This window comes from Eptesicus fuscus, chromosome 12, assembly GCF_027574615.1.
Source record: "Eptesicus fuscus isolate TK198812 chromosome 12, DD_ASM_mEF_20220401, whole genome shotgun sequence".
NCBI lineage: Eukaryota > Metazoa > Chordata > Mammalia > Chiroptera > Vespertilionidae > Eptesicus > Eptesicus fuscus.
Window position 1 is genome coordinate 93,105,821 of NC_072484.1, and position 24,346 is coordinate 93,130,166.

The 24,346-nt window shown below is 55.8% G+C and overlaps 1 protein-coding gene across 6 annotated transcripts in view; it reads right to left on the reverse strand.

The window, feature by feature from the left end:
• Positions 1 to 346: 346 nt before the first annotated feature.
• Positions 347 to 24,346, reverse strand: part of LAMA3 (laminin subunit alpha 3) — a 156,303-nt gene continuing 132,303 nt past the window's right edge. For 5 of the 6 annotated variants that reach the window (XM_054723727.1, XM_054723728.1, XM_054723724.1 and 2 more), the window contains 15 exons: positions 21,194 to 21,313; positions 20,658 to 20,794; positions 16,493 to 16,610; positions 16,041 to 16,181; positions 13,655 to 13,794; positions 12,972 to 13,103; positions 11,598 to 11,751; positions 9,063 to 9,232; positions 7,402 to 7,585; positions 6,299 to 6,439; positions 5,226 to 5,385; positions 4,996 to 5,126; positions 2,954 to 3,047; positions 1,526 to 1,645; positions 347 to 812 (listed from right to left, as the gene is read on the reverse strand). In XM_054723727.1, the coding sequence (XP_054579702.1) occupies positions 667 to 812; positions 1,526 to 1,645; positions 2,954 to 3,047; positions 4,996 to 5,126; positions 5,226 to 5,385; positions 6,299 to 6,439; positions 7,402 to 7,585; positions 9,063 to 9,232; positions 11,598 to 11,751; positions 12,972 to 13,103; positions 13,655 to 13,794; positions 16,041 to 16,181; positions 16,493 to 16,610; positions 20,658 to 20,794; positions 21,194 to 21,313 (2,088 nt within the window). In that variant the 3' untranslated portion in view covers positions 347 to 666. The remainder of the gene's footprint in view (positions 813 to 1,525; positions 1,646 to 2,953; positions 3,048 to 4,995; positions 5,127 to 5,225; positions 5,386 to 6,298; positions 6,440 to 7,401; positions 7,586 to 9,062; positions 9,233 to 11,597; positions 11,752 to 12,971; positions 13,104 to 13,654; positions 13,795 to 16,040; positions 16,182 to 16,492; positions 16,611 to 20,657; positions 20,795 to 21,193; positions 21,314 to 24,346) is intronic. The other variant, XM_054723726.1, reaches the window with a different exon arrangement.

Below are 24,346 nucleotides of genomic sequence, written 5' to 3' on the forward strand. Positions count from 1 at the left end.
GGGTGTCCGGAAGGACGTCCGGTCTAATTAGCATATTATGCTTTTATTATTACAGATGTGTCTCCCAGATTGGCCTGCATATTCCTTCAGGGCAGGAATTACTGCTTACACGTGACCGTAGACCCACACTGAGCACACACAGCGCCCACTGGTATGGCTCCGTAAGTATTTGTAGGAAACTGTGCTGTAGGCGGCACACTGAACCGGTGCCGAGGGATTACTACGGTTAACAGTGACCATCAAGGCACTGCTTCATGTGAGGAAAACGTCATCGTTTAAAGAGTGCACTGCACTAATTTAACCTCACAAATGATAACCCCTTCACAGATATACAACTTTTGTATTTTTAAAGTGCTTTAAAAGGTATTTATTTTTTTAAGGAGTGGAAAAGAATGGTCTTTAAAAGGCTTTTTGTTTTTTTGTAGGGAATGGTATTACCAAAAGCATATAGCAATTTGTTTATCTCCTCCAAGAAATGGGCTTTTATGTAAAACACATGGGTGGCATGAAGGCCAAACGGTGGGATGTGAGGTCCGAGTTCCACACTGGATTTGCTATGGGGCCCATTCGCCAGGCGTCCTGCGTCAGGAACGACCCTGAGCAGGGAGCGGGCGTGGAGGTGGTCAGTGCTTTTCAGGGGGCAGTGCCTCTGTGCGATGGTCTGAGTTAGTGGTCGGGACAGCCATTCAGACTGACCATGCCCTGGACTTCCACGGCGTCGGCGACGGGCACGGGCACGTGGTTGACTTGAATGTTCTTCAGGCAGCCGGAAAAGGGGTTCCAGACGGGGGGCTCCGGGGCCTTCCAATCGGCTGCAACAGGAGAAGCAGAGACAGTCACGGGGCAGGTCACACGGTCAAGTGAAAAGTAGTCGGATGAGAGCTGACGGGACCAGGTCTCAGAGACCCAGTCACTTCTTCCCTGTCAGGGCACCCCCCACACCCCCCACTGTGAGAAATCAGCTCAAGGCTGCTCTCAGATTCTCCCAAGGAGATCCTCAGCCCAAATCCGTAGACAGTGACTAGAGGTGAGTGCTGTGACGGTCACGGAAGGCCTGGAGAACCGTGTGGAGGGGCATGAAACCAAGAAGAAGGACAAGGCTTTTCCGGGTGATATTCCAGCCGAACTCGCCCCCGTGTCAGCCTGCCTGGCACCGTCCTGGCCCCACAAGGCTCACTAACTCGCCGGGAAGCGTAATGCCGGAGAGGAGACCTCCCAGCCCTTCCCGGTTCCCGCTGACCTCAGGCTCCGAGCGTGAGCGCCTCTGAAGAGAGGCCTGTAAAGGACCGGCTCGGGACGCGAGGGGCAGCGGGCATGTGGCCGGGCTGCCCTTCAAGGTGCCCATTGCTGGCAACTGGGTTTCCCTGGGGCCAGAGCCAGAGCCAGGGCGGCCCCATGGCCACCGGACGGACGGTCAATGGCCGCTCTGCTGGTAACCCGGGGGCTGGCATCGCGTTGGCTGGGGTTGAAATGGAAACGTGAGAGCTGACAGGGCGACGCGGGTAGATGCCGAGCGGGGAGTTACCTGGGATGCTGCCGAGGTGCAGTGGCTCCTGGGTGCGGGCGGGCGGGAAGGGCTGCCGCCCGGCTGTGTAGCTGCTGTCTGCGTCCAGCGCCAGGTGCAGGACGTGCTGCTTTATGGTGACTGGAGGGAGAGCAGGCTGGTCAGGTAGGACCTGGGGAGCCCTGCCCGCTGTCTACCCTCGTGAGCAACCACTGGTTCTTCCCTCTCCCTTGGTGCGGCCCGGGGGCACGGGGCTCGGGTTCAGCTGCTTTCTCCACGCCAGTGGTGCTCAGTGCTGCCACGTACGTGACAGGATTTAACCCTCAAGACGTGTGAGAGCGATGTCAGCACCCCGTCTCCCACGCAGGAGACCAGCTCTCCGGCCGACGGACCCCGTCTCCCATCTCGGGCCACGCTGCTGCCGCCTGACCTCAGCCTCTCTCGTGGAAGGCACGACTTCTGAAAGCTAACTCCACAGACAGGCACTTAACAAAGAAACTTTTTATTGATTCTTAGGGAGAGAGGAAGGGAGAAGGATAGAGACAGAAACATCGATGAGAGAGAAACATCATCGATCAGCTGCCTCCTGCACGCCCCACACTGGGGATCGAGCCCGCAACCTGGGCCTGTGCCCTGACCGGGGATGGAATGGTGACTTCCTGGTTCATGGGTCAACACTCGACCTCTGAGCAGGCCGGCCGGGCTAGACAGTCCCTTTGATGCTCCAAATAAAACTCCTCCCACATTAATAATCCCACCTAACTGCAATGTAGTTAGCTTTCAAATTAGTCGAGAAAAGATTCGTTTTTACAAAGATACTTTAGTTAAAACAAACCAATGTCCACAACTTATTCACAAAATAGCGGTTTGATGTGAAAGGCTGTGCCTGCTCTCTGCCCCGTGGTTTGTCTAAAGCGTTTGCCTTCGTCTTACAGAGTCCAGGGCCGGTGCTGACAGGGGCCCCTCAGGCACTCAGTCACTGAGAACAGAGGCCTGAACTCTCGGCTTCCACACCTGCTTGCTTACCGTCTGAGTCAACCTCTGCAGGGAAGCCCTGGTTTCACCTTTGATCAATGAATGGGTTAAGATCTGCCCTGGCCAATCAGAACTACACACATTATATCCTCATTTGCATCTACATTGACCAATCAGAACTGCACGATTTAGAAACCTCATTTGCATAAAGTTGGGACCTAGGGCAGGGACTTTCTCTATAAAAGGTGGCCTCCCCTTTGCCTCCGTGGAACACAATTTAGGTTGCCACCTGCACTGGGGTCTCCCTGGCTGCAGCTCCTTTTGCTCAAGTAAATGCTTTGTTCTGCTTTACTGTAGTCCAGTTAATGTCGGTTCGCCATCGTAACCTGCTGGGCTGACCTGTCAGACACGCATGGGCTTTAGCTCGGGCTGCATCTGGGACACGCAGGATGAAAAGGGGGCTGGATGCCGTACCTGCCACCGAGTGCCACTGCCCGTCACACAGAGACTGCCTGGGTGTGACCGATGTCACCATCCCGCCCGCCTCACTGTGCACAGAGGCCACGACCTGGAACACATGTGCATTCACTCGTTTAGTCAGCTAGTCCTCACGGGACGTTTCTCACTGACTTAGAGGGACTGGATGGGAGGGGAGAGGCATGCAGAGAGAAGCATCGACGTGAAAGGCACACATCGATTGGCTGCTTCCTGCACGCACCCCCACCAGGGCCAGGCATCGAGCCTGCAACTGAGATATGTGCCCTTGACCGGAATCGAACCTGGGACCCTTCAGTCCGCGGGCTGATGCTCTAACCACTGAGCACACCGGCCAGGGCCACACAGGCATTGTCCTATTTCCTTAAGAAAGGCAGGTGGAGCCCACTTCCCTGCATCCCTCCTCCCAACCGTTCACCCCACAGCCCAAGAGCATAGACACAGGTCCCCCTCCCACACCAGTAACCACGCGGGTCCAAGGCTCTGCAGGACCCTCTGCTGTGTCCCCTCGAAACAGCTGCCAGCCACAGTCCTGCCTGTGCTGCTGCCCAAGGCCCTGAGCTCGTCCCTGCGCATCGGACGCTGCCCCCTGCAGGCCCCACTCGGTGGTGACTCGTTGACAGTGAAGATCCTCCTCAGCTGTGAACATGTGACGGTGGCTTGTTTAGGACATTACAGTGTGGAAGGCAAACATGTGGCGGAGGCCGCACCCCCTGCTCGGGCCGCCAACTGACACAGTGCCATGAATGCCCGGCTCACAGAGGGTTCGCACCCAAGCGGTCCAGCAGTTACCCGACTGCATTTGCGCTGGGCCTGTGTCGGGGTCAGGCACTCGGTGGGGTCAGGCACTCGGTGGGGTCAGGCACTCAGTGGGGGTCAGGCACTCTGTGGGGGTCAGGCACTCAGTGGGGGTCAGGCACTCTGTGGGGGTCAGGCACTCTGTGGGGTCAGGCACTCAGTGGGGGTCAGGCACTCTGTGGGGTCAGGCACTCTGTGGGGGTCAGGCACTCTGTGGGGGTCAGGCACTCTGTGGGGGTCAGGCACTCGGTGGGGTCAGGCACTCGGTGGGGGTCAGGCACTCGGTGGGGTCAGGCACTCGGTGGGGGTCAGGCACTCGGTGGGGGTCAGGCACTCGGTGGGGTCAGGCACTCAGTGGGGTCAGGCACTCGGTGGGGTCAGGCACTCTCTGGGGGTCAGGCACTCAGTGGGGTCAGGCACTCGGTGGGGTCAGGCACTCTGTGGGGGTCAGGCACTCTGTGGGGGTCAGGCACTCTGTGGGGGTCAGGCACTCAGTGGGGTCAGGCACTCTGTGGGGGTCAGGCACTCGGTGGGATCAGGCACTCGGTGGGGTCAGGCACTCTGTGGGGGTCAGGCACTCAGTGGGGTCAGGCACTCGGTGGGGTCAGGCACTCAGTGGGGGCCAGGCACTCGGTGGGGTCAGGCACTCGGTGGGGTCAGGCACTCAGTGGGGGTCAGGCACTCTGTAGGGGTCAGGCACTCAGTGGGTCAGGCACTCTGTGGGGTCAGGCACTCAGTGGGGGTCAGGCACTCGGTGGGGTCAGGCACTCTGTGGGGGTCAGGCACTCAGCGGGGTCAGGCACTCAGCGGGGTCAGGCACTCTGTGGGGTCAGGCACTAGCGGGGTCAGGCACTCTGTGGGGTCAGGCACTCGGCAGGGTTAGGCACTTGGCGGGTTCCTGTGCGGGAACCGAATCCGCATTCTCTGGGCTGGGACTCTGAACCAGGTGAGTGAAACGGGAGACCTAGACTAAGTGTTGGTAACTAATTTACATGTAATTTGCATGCCGCTAGACAGGCAGCCTGTTCTCGGGGATTTCCAGCCAAACCATGTGCCTCGGCTAGGAAGGCACAGGAAGGCACGGGTCCTGATCTCCGTTACTCCGCGTCCAGAAGCTCTCACTGGACCGCTCCGAACCCTCCGAGGAGCCGCCTCCGCTCAGCCCACAGCAGGCGTCGCTGCCCCCCGCCCCCAGCCCCCCCCTCGCCCCCCCAGCTGCGCACCTTGCCGGCCTCCAGGTAGACGCGCAGGTGCCTGCCGGGCTGGCGGCCCACGTGCAGCAGGACCCCCGTGAGGCTCCGCGGGCGGATGCTGAAAAGGAGCTTGAACTCCGGCCCCAACGACACCGAGTTCGCTTTCAGGGGGAGAGAGAGAGACAGTTAAACCTCGTCGTTCGAGAAAAAGGACGGAGCTCTTCAGGCTCAGAGACGCCCCTCTTCCCCACACTCCTCACCTAGCGTGACGCGACCGCCTTCCCGGGAGAAATAAACGCCTTTCTCCAAAGGGCCCGCCACGCAGGGCGACACCGCCACGCGGGCAGAAGGCGAGTCCAGTGGTTTCGAATCCATCTGGAAGTTCCTCAGGCACCCCACAAAGCTGCTCTGGGGGAGGCTCTGCGGCCGAGCAGAAGAGAGCAAAGGCATTACCCACAATCCCCGGAAACACGGGGGCAGCCGGCGAGGGGCAGGGCAGGGGCAGGTGTCTGCTAAGGCGGAGGTTGGGCCCATCCTTCCTGTTTCTGAGTCAGGTGGCCCCACGGCTCCACATGGCTCCCGCCACAGAACCAAGAAAACTGGTACCAGACGTCGGTGGGCAGTCAGATCTGAAGGTGCCGCCGACCCAAGGGGTGTGTGTGCCAAGGCAGGGGCGTGGGGTGCGGGACCAGAGCAGGAGGTGACCGCCCGGTCCAGGGGCAGAGTGGGGGTGGGGGAGTTTCCGCCTCCACTGCAGACCTCGCCCTCTCCCCGCAGCTACAAACCACCGAGGATTTCACGCGCTCACGTGACTGCTTAATGCAGGCGGCTGGCGGGAAGAGGCCCATACCCCCCACAAATAATAAAGGGTCCAGAGGTCCCCTGCACTGCTGGGCTCATCGAATGCCTGAGACTTAAAATAAGACACAGGGGGCAGCACCAGGGGTCCGCGTGGAGCCTGTGCCTGCCCCACAGGGGCCCGGGGCCCAGGCAGGCGCCTCTGGGTCCTGTGATCCCTTAAACCAGGGGAGCGTCCTGCCGTGGGGCCTGTAGGCCTGGCCCTGCCACGGCGTCGGGGAGCGGACTGGATGTGGGGCCACCCGAGCAGCTCACGTCCAGCCGCGGGGCAGCCCGAACCAGCCCTGCAGGGCCCGGTGTCTGCAGGCAGCGTTCCCAGGAGGCGGCACGGGGATGGGGACGGCACCTCTGCGGGCTCGCGGGCACCAATCGATGGTTTAAAAGTCCGATTGGAGCGCGGCATTCTCGGTGTGTGTGAGGGCGAGGTGACAGATGGAGTGGATGTGCCTTGTCTACGGCTCTGAGCACAGCTCACCTTCGGCTTCCTGGACGGGGAAGATCCCAGGTAAAGGGACGCTCTGGGGCTGAGGGTGAAATTTTCCGGCAAACGTCCCTCCCAGGCCCTCAGCCCATCCACGACCAAGCGCCCCTTCTCCCCGTCTTGTCCGAACGCCACCTTACGAGGGAAGGAAGAAGGTGATTATAGTTTTGCCTCTGACAACAGCTGCTGTATTTTACTTCATGGTCACAGGAAATGCTTAAAAAATATTTTTCTGGCCCTGGCCGGTGTTGCTCAGTGGATAAAGCGCTGGCCTGTGGACTCAAGGATCCTGGGTTCGATTCCGGTCAGGGCACATGCCCGGGTTGCGGGCTCAGTCCCCAGTGGGGGGCGTGCAGGAGGCAGCCGATCAATGATTCCCTCTCATCATTGATGTTTCTCTCTCTCTCCCTTCCTCTCTGAAATCAATAAAAATATTTAAAAATACATCTTTCTGTCCCTCAAGTAGCTTTAAAAACTCAGAGATATTTCTCCCTAGTGTTTTCATCACCATCACCATCACCATCATTTGTGATGTAACGTTAGGTGTTGAATAAAGTGAGCTAAGAAAGGTTGCTCAGAAATGAACTAGTAAACATAATCAATCTGGGAACACAGGAAATACAAACACCCGAAGAGGCAAAGGAACGTGAACCGGGGACGGGTAGCTGTGCGGGCTGAGGGGTCACACGCGCCGAGCGGGCTCCCGGGGGAGGGCCGGGCCGCTTCTCTTCCACCAAGAGGAGAAGCGTTAAACCCGTGGCTACAAGTCAGGGTCCCTGGGCTCCACTGAGGCCTGAGCCCCTCGTGGCCACGAGAGGTCACTGACGGCCCCAACGTGTACGCTGGCGGTGACTCCGGCCCCTGCTGCCTGCTGCCTGGGCTCCGTGTCTGAGGCCAGCCCCACTCGAGGATGTTCCCCCAGAACTCCTCCCCTGCAGCTCAGACCTGCTCCCTCCCGGCACCTCCTCCTCCCCGTCCTCCCCTCTCAGCAGCAGTTCCACTGTGGGCCCCAGAGACAAAGCCCATCTGGCATTTAGGGGGACACCCGGGCGCAGCGTGCAGCCTCTCGCCGCGGTCCCGGCACAGCCCAGCCTCACCGTGTGCCACTGCCCGTCGTCGTACTTCTCTTTGCTCTTGAGCCTCAGTCTTCTCCCTTCTGCCCCCACAGCGAGGACGAGCCGCCCCTTGGCGAGGTACAGGGCCATGAAGGAGGCCGGGGCGCCCGTGTGGAACACCAGCCCTCCGGGGGCCGCCGTCCGCATGTCCACGGCGAACTGTGACCTGGGGGAGACAGGCGGGGGGAAGCAGAGTTCCAAGTGTTTCTCCAGATCTTGGAAGCTGGGGGAGGGGAGGAGCTGACCCTCACCCCGCTGCTTAAATGAGTAAACTGAGGCACGCGCCGATGAAAGGCCGCCTCTGGGACGTGTGAAGGCCTCTGTGAGCTGGGAATGGCTGTGCTGGGCGACCCCTCACTGAGGGGGACAGCGTCCCGCACACGCGAGGAGGAAGTGGAGGGAAACCCACTGTCCCCGCCTCTTCGCTTCCCAGTGCTGTAGGCGGAGCCCACGCCGAGATGCACTTTAAGTCCTCAAATTAGCAAGCTCCTCGCGGGGCATGTTCTTCAGAAAGAAAAGGAAATCTACGTCTATATTTGCTCAATGAAACCAACCAGACGCGACACCGCTCGGGGTCCTCGGTGTCTGTGTGCGGTGGGGGTGTGGAAGGGGGTCGGGGGAGCCAATTTCAGGCAGAGACAGACCGGGCTGCCGATTCCAGCGCTTTACGCCTGCGGGCTGGTGAGAGCCGTGGCACGGGCACGCCAGGACTGCTTCCTACAGCGGCTCTCCTTCCGAAACCTGCCCACACCCCAAACGGCCTGCCTCGGCGAGGCGCTTCCCGCCCCTGCGCCTCCCTGCCCTCCCCTCCTCCCCTTTCAGGCCCCGCTCCTGCCCCCCTTCCCTACAGGAACAGCCTCCTGCCCATCTGATCCGTGGGGACACCCCCGCCTGCAGGGCCTGAGGTGGTGGCCCTGCGCTCACACAGCGGCCAGGGCCGAGCAGGGCTGGCGGCCAGCCTTTGGCCGGGACACTGTGTCCTCCAGGTGAGTCACAGAGGAACGGTGGCGCCCCTTCTGTAGGTCTCCTTCCTGTCCCCTGAAATCGACCCCCTGGCTTCCCTACATTTGTTCCTGACGTATTAACGTCTCTGCTCAATCCTTCTTCCCCCAAAAAGATGCCACCTGTGAGCACAAAACGTTCAAACGTGTCTGTAAAATGATCCTTCGGGCACGGAGTCTACTGACAAGAACGGTTTCCCTCTAGTTACGGAATGCGGGGCGAGCGGCGATTGATCCCAGGACTGGACAGCAGCCTGGAGGCCATGACCAGCCCATTGTTAGGGCCTGTCGATTCTAACTCAGAGCCGAGCTGACTGGCTCCGCCTCCAAGCAGCGCACGCACACACACACACACACACACACACACGTGCACGCAGACACACACGTACGTGCACACACATCACATGTACACACACACACATGAACGCACACATGTACACACACATCACATGTGCTCTCCGGCTGTGGGAGGGAGCCGCTCGGCCGTCCCACTGTGTGTTCTGTGCAGCTGCGCCGCCCTCACGGGAGGGGTGGTGCCACTGTCATGGGGGACAGGCGCCCAAGGCCACGCCCGCGAGCTGCCCTGGGAGAAGTCACAGGGCTGGTTCCGAGCTGGCGTCGGGGCAGGAAAGTGAAACATACCTGGGTTTCAGCAGCTCCGGGGGCAGCTTGAATCGCAGGTGGCTGGTGGGACTGTCCCCAAACCTGAGGGCTCCGGGCCAGGCCTGGGTGCCGGGCGATGGGGGGCAGGCCTGAGTGCTCTGCCCCGCGGGCACGCTCCCTGGGGAGGCCCCGGGCGAGTCCTGCAGGGGCTGCGGGAGAAGCACAGACTTAGGGACTCCTCCTGCTGAGCGCCCCCCAGGCCTCACTCTGGATCCTGAGAGGAACTGGGCGCAGAGGGGCTGGCCCCTGGGGAAGGAGGGGGGGAGGGGGGAGGAGGGTGGTTCGGGCTCCACAGGAGCTGCTGGCCCTCCCGCCGGTGCCCCTGAGCCAGGGCCACCCAGAGCCCCGCCCCCAGAGCCAGGGTTTGGCCGCAACACCCAGGCCTGCACAGCCCGTCCCGGGGCCCTGGGCAGTGGGAGGGAAGAGGGCAGGTACAGGTGTGGGGGTCACAGCCGGTCCCCACGTTCCTCAGAGGCGACCCACGCACAGAAGACTGAGCTGCACGATGCTTTGAACTTCTGAATGGGACTGAGTTTTCTGTTGTTGTTTAATTTAAATTCTTTGTTGTTTAAAAGTAATACACACGTCTCCTCTTTCCTCCACTGACCTCTCCCCGCTGCTGCCACCCCCAGCACAGGCCCTCCCGGGACTGAGATTTAATGCAGAAAACAACCATAATGAATATCAAATGTCATCGTGCTAGGGGGTGGTCCAGGAATGAACATGTGACATAATGAATATCAAATGTCACTAAAAAACTGTCGGAAGAACCCAAGACTCCCAGCCGCCCCCCCCCCCCCCCCCTTTCTCTGCTGCCAAGTCCAGATCGCAATGCTCTGTCCATCCTTTCCCAAGGGGCTAGAGCTCAGCAGGGATCCCATTCCTCACAGTGAACGAGGGTTCATCGTGCTAGGGGGTGGTCCAGGAATGAACATGTGAACCCCACTGGCCCTCCGCCGAGTATGGGAGTCAGGGTCACGTGGGAGCTGGCCCTCACCGAGCAGGGGAGTCAGGGTCACGTGGGATCTGGCCCTCACCGAGCAGGGGAGTCAGGGTCACGTGGGATCTGGCCCTCACTGAGCAGGAGTCAGGGTCACGTGGGATCTGGCCCTCACCGAGCAGGGGAGTCAGGGTCACGTGGGATCTGGCCCTCACTGAGCAGGAGTCAGGGTCACGTGGGATCTGGCCCTCACCGAGCAGGAGTCAGGGTCACGTGGGATCTGGCCCTCACTGAGCAGGAGTCAGGGTCACGTGGGATCTGGCCCTCACTGAGCAGGGGAGTCAGGGTCACGTGGGATCTGGCCCTCACTGAGCAGGGGAGTCAGGGTCACGTGGGATCTGGCCCTCACTGAGCAGGAGAGTCAGGGTCACGTGGGATCTGGCCCTCACTGAGCAGGAGAGTCAGGGTCACGTGGGATCTGGCCCTCACCGAGCAGGAGTCAGGGTCACGTGGGGTCTGGCCCTCACTGAGCAGGGGAGTCAGGGTCACGTGGGATCTGGCCCTCACCGAGCAGGAGACAGGGTCACGTGGGATCTGGCCCTCACTGAGCAGGAGACAGGGTCACGTGGGATCTGGCCCTCACTGAGCAGGAGTCAGGGTCACGTGGGATCTGGCCCTCACCGAGCAGGGGAGTCAGGGTCACGTGGGATCTGGCCCTCACTGAGCAGGAGACAGGGTCACGTGGGATCTGGCCCTCACCGAGCAGGGGAGTCAGGGTCACGTGGGATCTGGCCCTCACTGAGCAGGGGAGTCAGGGTCACGTGGGATCTGGCCCTCACTGAGCAGGAGACAGGGTCACGTGGGGTCTGACCCTCGATGAGCAGGAGAGAGCCACAGCTTCCCTCACTCTCCTTCCCTCCAAGTATTCGTCCTTTCCTCTCTCCAGACACCACCCCCATCCATCCCGCAACTGGAGGGGATGCCTCAGGGTGACAGGAACGCCTGCCTCTCCCTGGCCACCCACATTCAATCGTTATGCCCCGTGCAGCCTGTCTCTTAAATAGCCTTGAATCCATTTCCTCTGCGTCTCCACCACCGCTGTGCTAATTTAGTCTCGAGGTCATGCTCAGCCTTGCAGGACAAAAATCAATACATGGCCCTGGCTGGTTTGGCTCAGCGGATAGAGCATCCGTCTGTGGACTGAAGGGTCCCAGGTTTGATTGTGGTCAAGGGCACATGCCTGGGTTGTGGGCTCAATCCCCAGTAGGGAGCGTGCAGGAGGCGGCCGATCAATGATTCTCTCTCATCATTGATGTTCCTCTCTCTCTTTCTCCCTCTCCCTTCCTCTCTGAAATCAATAAAAACATATTTTAAAAAATAAAAAATTAGAAAGAAAACCTCTTTGACCTTTTGGTATAATCCAGCTGTTGATGACGCATCAAATCCACTTCCAGAGACACTGACCACTGTGAGGTCATGTGATACCCCCTCCCACCCCTCCCCCACCCCTCCTGCCCATCCCCCAACCCCTCCAGGAGGCGGCAAGAAGGCCCAGGATGAGGTCTGACACTCACCTGGTTGATGTCAAAAGACTGGGCTCTGCTCAACCTGGTAGAGCCTTTGAGCAACATCAGGAACGGTGGTTTGTTCAGACTGCAGCCTCCCAGGGACACATCTCTCTTGGAAGACTTGGTGGTCAAGTCCAGGACTTGGGGGCTCTGTGACGACCTGGGATGAGAGCAGGAAAGAGCCGCTGCCAAACTAGGACCCAAACTAGGACCCGGGGAGGGAGGGAGGCACCAGGCAGGGGGCGGGGCTCCAAGCCCCACACTCTCACTGTCCCGGTCCTGGGCAGCCTTTCACCCACCTGCTCCTCCTACCTTTATTTATTTATTTATTTACATTGACTTCAGAGAGGAAGGGGGGGGGGGGGGGGGGAGAGAGGGTGAGAGAGAGAGAGAGAGAGAGAGAGAGAGAGAGAGAGAACAACATCAACGATGAGAGAGAATCATGGATCGCCTGCCTCCTGCACGCCCCACACTGGGGATCGAGCCTGCAAACTGGGCATGAGCCCTGACCTGAATCGAACCGGGGACCTTTCAGTCCGTGGGCTGTCGCTCCATCTGCTGAGCCAAACCAGCTAGGGCAGAACCTCCTACCTTTAACAGAAGACGAGGATGTGCTGTGCCCACCTCTTGTTCCCCAAAACGCCTCTCCTCAAAGCAGAAGGGCCTGGGACATTTTCATTTTCCTGGGCCTCCCTCTCCCCTGGGCAGGGCATTGCCTCTCATCTAAACATCATTTTGGCCCGGCGGCGTGGCTCAGGGTTGAGCGCTGATCTATGAACCAGGAGGTCAGGGTTCGACTCCTGCTCAGGGTACATGCCTGGGTGGCGGGCTCAATCCCGTGTGGGTATGCAGGAGGCAGCTGATCAACCATTCTCACTCTTCATTGATGTTTCTCTCTCTCTCCTTCCTCTCTAAAGTCAATAAGAACATATTTAAAGAAAAAACAAAAACAATCACTTTGATCCAAAGGAAAGAATGTTAGACATTTGCAGCGAGCACCAGGCTCTGCTCTCTCCCGGGAGCGTCACGCCTGATGCCGCGGAGGTCTGGCGGCCTAGCGCTGCCCTGGGCCATGCAGCTCCTCGGCCCTGGCGCCTGGAGAACTGAGTCACCCGAAGGGTGCGATCTGGACTACAATGAGGTAACCCTCGGGTGAGTATTTCCAGAAGCACCACCCGAAACGCAATCTTATCTGGACCTTCCCGAGGTAAGGTGCCCGCCCCCCCAGGAAGGCTGGCTGTTGCTGGTTGTTTTTAATGGCTGGGTTGTGCCAAAGAAGTTGTTTTTTTAAAGTCTGTGGGAATCTGACTCCACTAACCAACCAGGGGCATGCCCTCCGCGACACAGGCCGCGGGCATCGCACGGAGGAAGGGCACGCACCTCTGGACGAACACGTTGCTGATGCAGCCCTCGAAGTCGCTCCCGCCCAGACGCAGGGACCGCTGGGAGCCGGGGGAGCCGGGCAGCCTCTGGTCACTTTTCAGCAGCTGGTCATCGACGAGCAGCCGGAGTCTGAAGGGGAGAGAGCAGAACAGGGTGAGACGTGCTGGGAAAAGGTTGTTGCCCGTGGCCGGCTGACTGTCTTCAGTCCAGACTCAGAGTCTTTGCGTAAAATAACGCGTTAAACTGGACTTGTTTTCAAAGAGCATTTACATTTGTTCCATGTGTTTCTCCCTCACCTATTTGTATTAAAGCTTCTACACACACGCAAAGTGCGTGCATCATAAGCGGACAGCTCAATGGGTTTTTGCAATGTGAATACGCCAATGTCCCTGGCACCCCAATAAGGGCTGACCAGCACCCCAGGAACTGCACTGTCACAGAAAGCTGTAGCACGTCCTTTCTCGTGACTCCCATTTTGAGTGTACCACAGTTTATTGATCCACCCGATGCTGATTAATTTTTAATGAGGAAGTTGATGTAGAACCAGGAAGAAGGCCTGTACTTACTAGTGAAGCAGCCTCGGCCTTCAGGACAAATAGCTCACAAGAAAGGGTGCGAGATCCCACGAGACGGAGGAAAGGCAGAATCTCAGAGCTCCAGCGGGCGGGCCCCCCACTCACCCAGCGCTGTCGCTCATCACAGACACGTGGTGCAGGGAGCCGTCTGAGTACTTCCCCGGAGACTTAAAAATCGGGCGGCTGCTGTCCCTGGTGCTGACTTCAATGTGCCCATCTTCCAGGGCGACCTGCAGGCTGCTGGTCTGAAATCATTGCAGAATACACCCATCAGTGCAATGACTTTACACTTAAGCATTATACATGTATCAATACTGAATTTATTATGAAAACTAGGTATAGCCCGGCCGGCATGGCTCAGTGGTTGAGCGTCGACCTATGAACCAAGAGGCCACAGTTCCATGCCTGGTCAGGGCACATGCCCGGTTTCAGGCTCCATCCCCAGTGTGGGGCGTGCAGGAGGCAGCCAATTGATGCTGATGTTTCTCTCTCATCTATGTTTCTATCTCTCTATCCCTCTCCCTTCCTCTCTCTCTAAAATCAATAAAAACCTATTTTAAAAAATTATGTATAAAAACAGGATGTTTTGACACAAATGTTTTGATTTTGTTATTTTGATCTAAGGACTATTTTTAAATATTTTAACTCCATGTTTATGAATATAAGAATCTTATGCAAATTATTTCAACACTAATGAATTTATCAAACGCATTTTATGGGTCTACATTCATAAACCAATTTAATTCCTCCATCAGTTACACAAAACAGTTAAACCATTTCTAAATGTGTCTATTTTCACTTTCATTCTGCTAAAGTTATTTTCATCAGATCAATTCTTTCCTGAGTAAACTCTAGAATAAAGGGTGAATTAATCTTTTTCTTCATGTGATTAGAACAAGGATCTCTTCAGTCATTATACATTTTTTATTTTCTGGCCACAATTTCTAGGAAGCTCAATTTTCCAATGTCAAACTGCGGATCTAAATTCCAGCAAGATGATTTACTTCTTTCTGTCACTTCTTAATAAAAAAAAAAGGTATGTGTAGTTTTAGCAGCTGTCACTTTAATTTTGTTGACCTTTTCTCTACCAAGTACAATTCTGCAGTTTCCAGCAAGATGTACTCTCCAGTGTCTTTAGTCTAAGCTAAGTGTGAGGCTGTAGCCATGCCAGTTTCATTTCATGCTGGTTTTTCTTCGGTTGGAAATATTCATTGTGAATCAGATAAAAGAAAGCTAACGGACAGGCATTTCTTAGGTAACCACTGAGGAAGCCGAGGGCCATGTTCCCAGGCTATTTCTCGGGGTCCTGTGTTGCCCAGGACTGATCTCATCGTTACTGAGCCAGTCACTCCCCCATCTGTTTCTGAGAGTCTCGTACACTGTGTTCTAAGTGTCCCGAGCTCAGCAGAAGAAACAAGTGTTGGTGGCAAAAGAGTGGATCAAAACATCCTGTTTTGATGGAAGAGCCATTCTCACAACCTAAATGTTAGCATGTGCTTCTTTAGCGCTGGTTTTTAATTTTTTTAAAAACTAATTTCAGAGAGGGAGATAGAGAGATAGAAACATCAATGATGAGACAGAATTATCCATCGGCTGCCTCCTGCACGCCCCACACTGGGGATGGAGCCCACGACCTGGGCCTGTGTCTGACGGGGAATCGAACCGTGACCTCCTGGTTCATAGGTCGATGCTCAACCACCGAGCCACGCCGGCCGAGCTTTCGCACTCGTTTTTGAAAAAAGATCTCTCAAGGCCGATGGGCAAAGAGGTGAGGAGAGGAAAGGCTTTCTGCTACGACAGGCACAGGGGCAGCCGCCACCCCTCCGGTCAGCAGGTGCCAGGTGTCCGCTGTGTGGGCTGGAAATCCCGAGGAACAGCCCCAGAATGGCAGCAGGCTACTGCTACTTCGATGTAAATCCCACGCATCCCACGGGAGGTTTCTGAGTGGTATTGGTTGACTTCTGCGCCTTCGTAACTGCACCCGCTGAGTCCCCTCGGGGCACAGAGGGCGCCTCCTTGGGAAGACAGTGGCTGTGGCTCTGTTGTACACAAACAAAAACCAAGACTGGCTTTCCTCCCACTTCCCAGGTGCAAAGTGTCCAGTTAGCTGCTGCAAAAACGAAGAGCCACCTTTCATGAAATCAGAAGGAATAGTGGGACTCATTCTGACTCTCCCCTTAGACTGAAAATGTTAAGCTACATTATTACTTATAACAGTGATAATCCACCTAGACTCAAAGAAAAAAGTCAAAAAAGAATGAAAACTGAGCCCACGAATACACACAAATCCAGTTCTGTGAACTATAGCGTACTTTCCAAACCTGATTTCCTCTCGGACCTGCCCCCATCAGGGTGAACTACGCAGTGGCATTTACCACGTGACGGCAGATAAAACGCCCAACTAATTTACGTTCAAGATCTCTCTGTTGTTTTGGACGCCAAACCTCGAGTCAGGTTCAAATCGTGTGCAGTATTCACGCAGAGTTCCTACCCCAGCTGGATGCTGCAGCAGGACGCCACTGGGCTGGAAGGTCTGAAACCCAAAGGAGGCCTGGACCTGGCTGGGCAGTGGGAAATCCAAGTGGGTGAAGGTCATCTGTCCTCCCCTGGAGAACGAGGCGGAGCGCACGAGCTGGAAGGCAAGCATGGGTGGGTTACGGGCATGGGAACCTCCCACGGCTGGAACTCAGACCGCACTCCGTGGCCCTCCGGAGAGCTTGCTTTTCTGAGGGACAACGTATCAGTCATCGGCAGGGCTTTGCGTGTGTGGCTGGCCTACGAATCTCAGGTGGCTTTGCAAGTCTGCGGGGAGTGCATATGAATGAGCCGGCCTCACTAACGCATGTGCTACCAGAAAAGGGCCCGAAGTTGAGGTGGTCACGGGTCCCAAACACTGGGCTGGCTGGGCGCACTCCCCTGTAAGGTCCTGGCCTCTTCACTCACCTTCCAGTCCTCCGAGCACTTCTTGGTCACTCCCACGGTGTCGTTCAGCCTCACCACGCCGCTGGTCTTCTTCAGGTTCTTCATGCAGCCGCGGAAAGCAGGCGTCGAAATGTTAAACCTGATTTGGGACACGATCGAGGACAGGGATGTACCGGACCAGGCCAACCCGAGAACCAGCTGCAACCTGCCTCCTCCCCTTCTCCCCCAGAAACAAGGGTATATTTCAGGGTCATCTGTTCTCACGGGGTTTTATAAAGCTACTGGTTCTGTGATGCCGGGACAATCTAATTCCTTCCTGTGTGATTCTGCATTCTCGGCTTTAGAAATGAGCACAACCGCCCGGCTGGCGTGGCTCAGTGGTTGAGGTTTGACCTATGAACCAGAGGTTGCCGGTTTGATTCTCAGTCAGGGCACACGCCTGGTTGAGGGCTGGATCCCCAGTAGAGGGCCTGCAGGAGGCAGCCAATTGATGTTGATGTTTCTCTGTCATTGATGTTTCTACCTCTCTCTCCCTCTCCTTCCCTCTTTCTCTAAAAATCAATAAAAACACATTTTTAAAAATGATCACAATAGTGTTGACAGAAGCATAGCCAGTGTCCCCAAAAGGGAAAGAGACAGAGATATACAACATCTAGAATTGCTCCCTCTCTCACCTCCCCCACAGTCATGGCAGTGCATGGTGAATAGAAAGTAATTAGTAAGTCAAGATACTAGAAATATTAATAAATGTGTATTAATAACTTCATAGGTAAGTAGTTTGTTGGGGCCAGGCATGCTCTAGAAAGCTCTATGCTCTCTTCTTCTGTCCACTCTACGCTAAATGCAGAAGAGGAGCTGTTACTCTTGGTCCCCGACAAGAGTGAAGGTGGTGGCTCGGCACTGAGCCGACGCCAAGCCGAACATCGGAAAGCCCTGTCTGGTCTCACGCTGCATCGGCCACCTCGTAACTGTGCTGGGCCAGGGGAGGTTGTGCGGATTAAACACGTGGATACACAGGAGGTGCCCGGAGCTGTGTGTAGCTCGTGGCCATGAACACCCAGGAGGTGTTCCCCGGGGGCAAGACGGTGCTGCTCGAGGGCTGCGGGCTCTGGAGCCGGACCGCCTGGGTGCGATTCCGGCCTCTGCTTCCTGGGCAGCGACATCACTTCTCTAGCCTGTTTCCTCACTATACAACGGGAACATGTAACCTGTTTCCTGGTTTGTTTAAATGAGTTAATAAGTGTGACCCCCTCAATTGGTGCTTGGTACAGAGCAGGTGTAAGGACAGAAAAAAAGCCTTTCTCTCTTTTTTTTTGTTCATCCTCACCCAGTGATATTTTTCTATTGATCCTTCAGAGAGAGTGGAAGAAAGAGGGAAAGACAGAGAGAAACATCGATGTGAAAGAAGCACAGCCATTGGTTGCCTCCTGCACACGTCCCGACCAGGGCCCAGGCCGAGGAGGAGCCTACCACCCAGGCAAGTGCTCTTGACCGGAATCGAACTTGGGACCCGTTGATCTGCAGACCAATGCTCTACCCACTGACCGCACTGGCTAGGACTCCTCTCTCCCCATTTATGAAGAGCATGTGGTGATTGACTGGGAGTCGAACCGTGACCTCCTGGCTCATAGGTCGATGCTCAACCACCGGGCCACAGCGGCAGAGCTTTCGCACTCGTTTTTGGAAAAAGATCTCTCAAGGCTGATGGGCAAAGAGGTGAGGAGATTGTTAGCTCCTCTGTTCAAACTGCAGGACAAGCTAACCTACTCTCGGGGTTAAACTCTTGCATCCCCCTCCTCCCTGCTGTTTGCACCCTCAGGGATAATTGGCACCAAGGAGCCTCTAGTTGGTAGAAAGTTCCCTCCTTGCCCCCCCACCCCCTTCCAACACGCCTCTTGAACTCGTCATAGCTTTTGCTCTCAGCTTGTTTTACAGGCTCGGGGAAAATACTGAGAAGGCACTTCCCTAGACATCTGCCTGCACTGTCTCCTGAAAAACAAACCACTAGAATCTGTCAAGACAGCCCCTGATGTCTGCTCCACTTCAGCACCGAATCCTCCTCCCTTCCCTGTCGCTTAGCAACAGCCGGGGCTGAAAAGGGGAAGCCGCCCTGTGTTTCTTGCCCTGTGCTGATTAGCAATGCAGGGCCTTTCCCTCTCTAGACGGTAAAAGAAACTTCCCGTCCACATCTCTTCTTTTCACTGTGAACTCTTTCACAGCCGCGTCACCGGCCAGACTCTAACAGCAGGGACTGGATGTGGCAGGCAGACTCAGCCACGGCCCGTGGGAGTGCAAACATTTGATGAGAGCCACTCCTGAAGCAGCTCTTTCCACGTGGCATTTCCTGCGACTCAGCTTCTGGCTCGGTCTGAAGCTGGATTCACATAAAACACGAACACACAGGGGCCAGGCAAATATTTGTGTTTCTTACACAAATGATGTTCCAGAGAACCACAGAGTCGATCTCATGTGAACCCCTCAGGGGCAGGGTGTCTGCGTTCATTCTTATTCAATTCATTATAAGCTGTTTAGCGGCATGTAAGATGCATAAAATTAAATTCATTACAGGAAAAGGAAGAAACCAATCCTCAATGGAACTGTAGCCCGAGCTTAATTATCTTATAAATATGGCTTTTGCCTCCCAAGAGGAGGAAGGTTCCAATGGACTCCTGGAGCTTGTCTATTTGTACATCCAGACCCGTCCTCTCTTGCATTTCAGCATTTTAGACCCACCAGCATCTCCTGATGCCCTTCTTTTTCTTTTTCTTTTTTAATATTCAGAGGTTACAGAGATTACCTCTGATCTACAAGTTTCTTCCAGTTCAAAAACCCCGAAATTCACTCAAACTCCATTAAAGGGCTAAGATTTCTCTGCATTTTTGTCTTTGGGGCCAACCTGACAACTTTACCCCAAAGGTTGGTGCCTCCTTACGAGGATGGGTAACACCTTATAAACCACATCTCCTTCCAACTGACGGATACATTCGAAAGGCGCTAACTGGCCTCAGGTCACGTATGAACGTCTCGTGACTCGCACCCTGGGACTCGCTTAGTCACGAGGCTGCACTAACCCTTCAGGGTGTCTTCTCCCCATACAGGTCGTCAGCCACCTCACACCCCTTTGGAGGAAATCAACAAAATGGCAAAGCTTTTTAAAGTACATTCTCAACCTATCTTTCCCTCACTCTGATCAAGCTTTACTTCTTTACCAATGAACTTACTTCATTCGTGTTCTCATTAGTCTGAGAAACAGGTGTGCACTTACTCCGTACTCGATAACATAGGCAGGGGGCGGGAACACAGATGTGCCTTATGCTCTTTTTAAAAATATTTTTTATTGATTTCAGAGAGAAAGGGAGAGCGAGAGAAACATCAATGATGAACACAGAAGCATCAAAAAGACCGTCAAACCTCAGATGGAAAGCAGAGGAGGATGTGAGGGTTGGAGGTGGCAGTAAGAGATCAACCAAAAGACTTGTATGCATGCATATGAGCATAACCAATGGACTCAGACAGTAGGGGGGTGAGGGTCTGTGCTGGGGGGCGGGAGCAGGCTGGGAGAGGTCAATGGGGGAAAAGGAGACATATGTAACACTTTCAACAATAAAGAATTAAAGAAAAAAAAAAGAAACATCAGTGATGAGAAAGAATTATTGATCGGCTGCCTCCTGCACACCCCCCACTGGGGATGGAGCCCACAACCCGGGCATGTGTCCTGACCAGGAATTGAACCGTGATCTCCTGGTTCATAGGTCGACGCTCAACTACTGAGTCACGCTGGCCGGGGGTGCTTTATGTTCTTGAACGTTTCCCAAAGGCAGCCCCCCAACGCCCAGCCCTGCCGGTGGCTACGGGGCGCCTGGGCCCTCACACGACCTTTAAGGGCCCAGCGCCGCCGCCTCCATTCTAATGGGCGGCATCGGCACCCCCTGTATTCCTGAGCCTTCGCTCCTCCCAAGAGTGACAATGGGGTGGCACACAGCTCCCCTGCCTCCCCCCCCCCCAAATGGCCCGTCCCATCACCCAGTGTGTAGAGCCTGCGTTACCCTGTTGCCCGACACTGTCGATACTGAAAAGCTAGCTCTTTGTGGTGATCTGTCGCTAGAATTAAAAAGGCAAAGGAATCAGGAGCAATCAAACCACCGAGAGGCAATCTGCTTCCTTAAAAAAAGATCATCCATCTTACCTTTCCCTGATGGAAAGTGGGATGCCTCCCAGATAATACGTGTTGAAATCAAATATTTCTTCTTCAATTCTAATGCTTTGGGAATTCCCCACACTTATCAACATAAGTCTCTGGGCTTTTCCAATCTTGATCTGAATCTGAAATAAAGGAGAGGCGAGTCAGCCAGCAGCGAGGAAAAGGAACCCTGTTCACGGTGCTTCAGGGCTGCTGTGGTCTTGTCTCCCTCCCGATTCATGACACACGCGGCCAGGAGACCGTCGCGTAAACTACACTATTAAAACATTTTAATGAAGATGTTGGCGTGAGTCGTGTTTTATACACTGAGGGCCAGATTATTATGCGTTCAGAGATCATAATAATCTGGCTACTCGGTGTATATGCCACATACACGTTCTATATCTCCTGCCCAAATGTCGACATCGTAAAGGGACGTGCCGCTCAGTGGGTGGGTCCACCCGGTAGAAGAGAAGAGCGTGGGTGCGGATGTCCCTGAGGGCGGAGGCAGGTGAGGATCCAGGGAACAGACTCGGACGTACCGAGTGGTCTTTCCCGTCGCTGATGACGTCTCGGATCCCCTTTTCTTTGGGCGGCTCTGCGTCCAGCTTGTACCGCACCAGGAGGCTGCCGTCCTCGATGTTGAGGGAGATGAAGCGACTCTAGAGCAAGGAGACAGCGCCCATGACAGGACTCTGGGTTTAGGGAGCTGGAGGGTCACAGAGCAAGGAGACAGCGCCCATGACAGGACTCTGGGTTTAGGGAGATGAGGACCCTCGAGCCAGGATCAACCCCCATGACCAGGAGACGCGCCAGAGGAAGGGCTGAGCGCTGGCACGCAAGTCCTCTAGGTCCCGGCCGCTCTCAGCCAGCTGCCTCCTCAGGTGAAGGGACAAGAGCGCTGCAGGCCAGCTCCCGGCTGGGCCTGGGGTTGCACGCTGAGCCTCGTCAGCATCGTGTGCGGCGTCGGCACTCAGGAGGGACCAGTCAACGCTAGTCTAGCTGCCCTGGCCGCTTCCCAGCGACCCAGGACCAGCGTGTGAACGTGGAAACGGGAAAGACCCCGCTCATGACACCACGCGAACAGCTGCTGCCCTTGGAAAGGGGCCTGGTCTTCCGTGAGCCCCAGGCGCTGGCCACCCGCTGGCTCCTGCCTTGTTCCTGCGTCTCAGTCTCATTTGCTGGCTCAGCCCCCTCACCTCCCGTTTCAGTGTGGGGGTGCTTTGGGGATCCCGCACAGGACCTCTTCCTCCCACCACTCCCCTGTCTCACGATCTCAGACACAGCTGTGCTCCGATTCAGGTGTGCCCGTGAGGCCCAAACGTCTCCTCCAGCCTCGACCTGTCTGCACGGCGCGGGCCTGCACACCTGCCTCCTCCGGTTCTTGCTGCCAGGCCCCCCAGACACGCAAACCCAGAACCTCTCTCACAGGACCCCGACCCACAGGCCTCCTACCCGCTGCTGAGCCGTCCCTGCCCTCACGCAGCTCCCTCTCCTTCCTCTCACTTCTAATCACTGTGAGCCAGCCACACACACAGGAGTCACTCTTCCTCTTCCCTCTCCCACCCAATCCACTCTGCCCAGTCCCAGCATTTCTTAGCTCTCTCCCCGTCAGGCCTCCTGGTCGCAGCCACAGCTCCTTCAGCTGACTGCACAGCGACAATGTGCTGTCCCCCATGCCCACGCCGTCCCCCCATGCCCACGCTGTCCCCCAATGCCCTCGCTGTTCCCCATGTCCACCATGTCCCCCCATGCCCACACTGTCGCCTATGCCCACACTGTCCCCCCATACCCACGCTGTGCCCTCGTGAATCCGTGTTCCACTCTGCAGCCAACGTGGTCAGTGTGAGCAGGTGCTCTCCTGCGCTCTCAGGAGAAAGCCCTAACTCCCCACCAGGTGCTCTGAGGCTCTGACCACTGCTGGGTCCATTCCTCTGGTCCCTCTGGCTCTCTGTGTCCCAGCCACACGGGCAGCCATCGCTCCCTCAAAGCCCCCGGCCCTCCTCACGTCTGGGCCTCCTTCCTGCCCCTCCCCCAATGGGTCACCCTCCCGCCTCTCCCCTTTGCACGCTGTCCTCTGCTTGTCCTCTGGGTCTCAGATTAAGCATCCTTTGTTCAAGGAAGTCTATTCTGTGACACACCCTCTTTTCACCTCCAACGTTCCCTCTCTATGGTCATCACCATCGTGATGACATCATTAGCCCATCAGCTAGCATAACCAATCATTAGCATAACCAATCATTAGCATAACCAATCATTAGCATAACCAATCATTATCATAACCAATCAACTAGCATAACCAATCATCAGCATAACCAATCAACTAGCATAACCAATCATTAGCATAACCAATCATCAGCATAACCAATCAACTAGCATAACCAATCATCAGCATAACCAATCAACTAGCATAACCAATCATTAGCATAACCAATCATCAGCATAACCAATCAACTAGCATAACCAATCATTAGCATAACCCATCAACTAGCATAACCAATCATTAGCATAACCAATCAACTAGCATAACCAATCATTAGCATAATCCATCAGTTAGCATACGTGTGCTTCCTGTTTGTCTTCCCTCACAGCACCCGAGGTCCCTGGGGCAGGAACCTGTTGGTCTTGGTCCGTCTGCATCCGCATTGTGGTGCAAGGCATGTATTCGAGCCAAGTGTTTCCTCAGAGGAAAGATGAGCCGGGATTTCTCCCGTGAGGCTGATGTTGGCTCATGTTGGCTCTTGCACAAACCCTGTTGGTGTGAAGCCTCTCACTGAAGGCCTCAGAGCCCTTCTCTGAAAGAAAAGTCAGCCCAGCGGGACCCTCACCCTGCCCTGGGGAGCCAGTCAGGGGTCCTCTCCCTCCTAACAACAGAATAACCTCAACTCACGGACAGGAAGGAGCCAGCCTACCCCCAGCAGGCCTCAGATCACGCTCTCCTGTCTGGTTGCTGACAGCATCTTGTAAGCTTCCTTCTAATATAATGAGCAGAGCTTCTGGCTCCGTCTCAAAGGCCTTCAAGCTGTAGCAAGAGGACCCCGCTTCAGGAAACAGCCGCCTGGCCCTGCACACACTGTGGACCTCCAGGCTCTGCATCTCCTGGCAGGTCAGGGCCTTCCCAACCCATTAGCCTTGGCACCTCCTGGAGGGCCCAGACCAACCCAGAGAGAAGAGTCGGGCCAGGCCTGTGACCCCACCTTCAGGTAGAAGGGTCTGGTAAGATCCCAACTGCCTTGTGAACCCACATTCTTAGACCGGAGACCCCCATTTCTCCAGAAACGCTACCTGATGGAGCAACAACAGAAGGCTCTTAACAGCGCAGACAACTCCAGCCCAACCACCAGCAGGTGGCGCTGGTGATCACCTGTAGAGTGTAGAGCATGGCCTTGGACTTGTCTAGGCCAGGAGACTAAGGAATGGCCTCTAGGGATCTCAGCTACTTGGTAAGAGAGACGCTATCATGTCCTGGGTAGTCAAGGGCCAGGTTGATGAAGACACCCCCACACAGCCTGCAAGAGTCGGACCAATACCCCAGGATGTCTTCACATTTTTTATGCAAAGTCGTTTTAGGCAATTATAAGGCAAAGAGTCGTTTCCAAAGAGTGAAACTGACAATGAGAATCGAATGGGAAAAGGGGTGACTTCTCCCACATTTTGGTAGCATGTTCTCAGGTTCCTGATTCCTTGCCTTATTA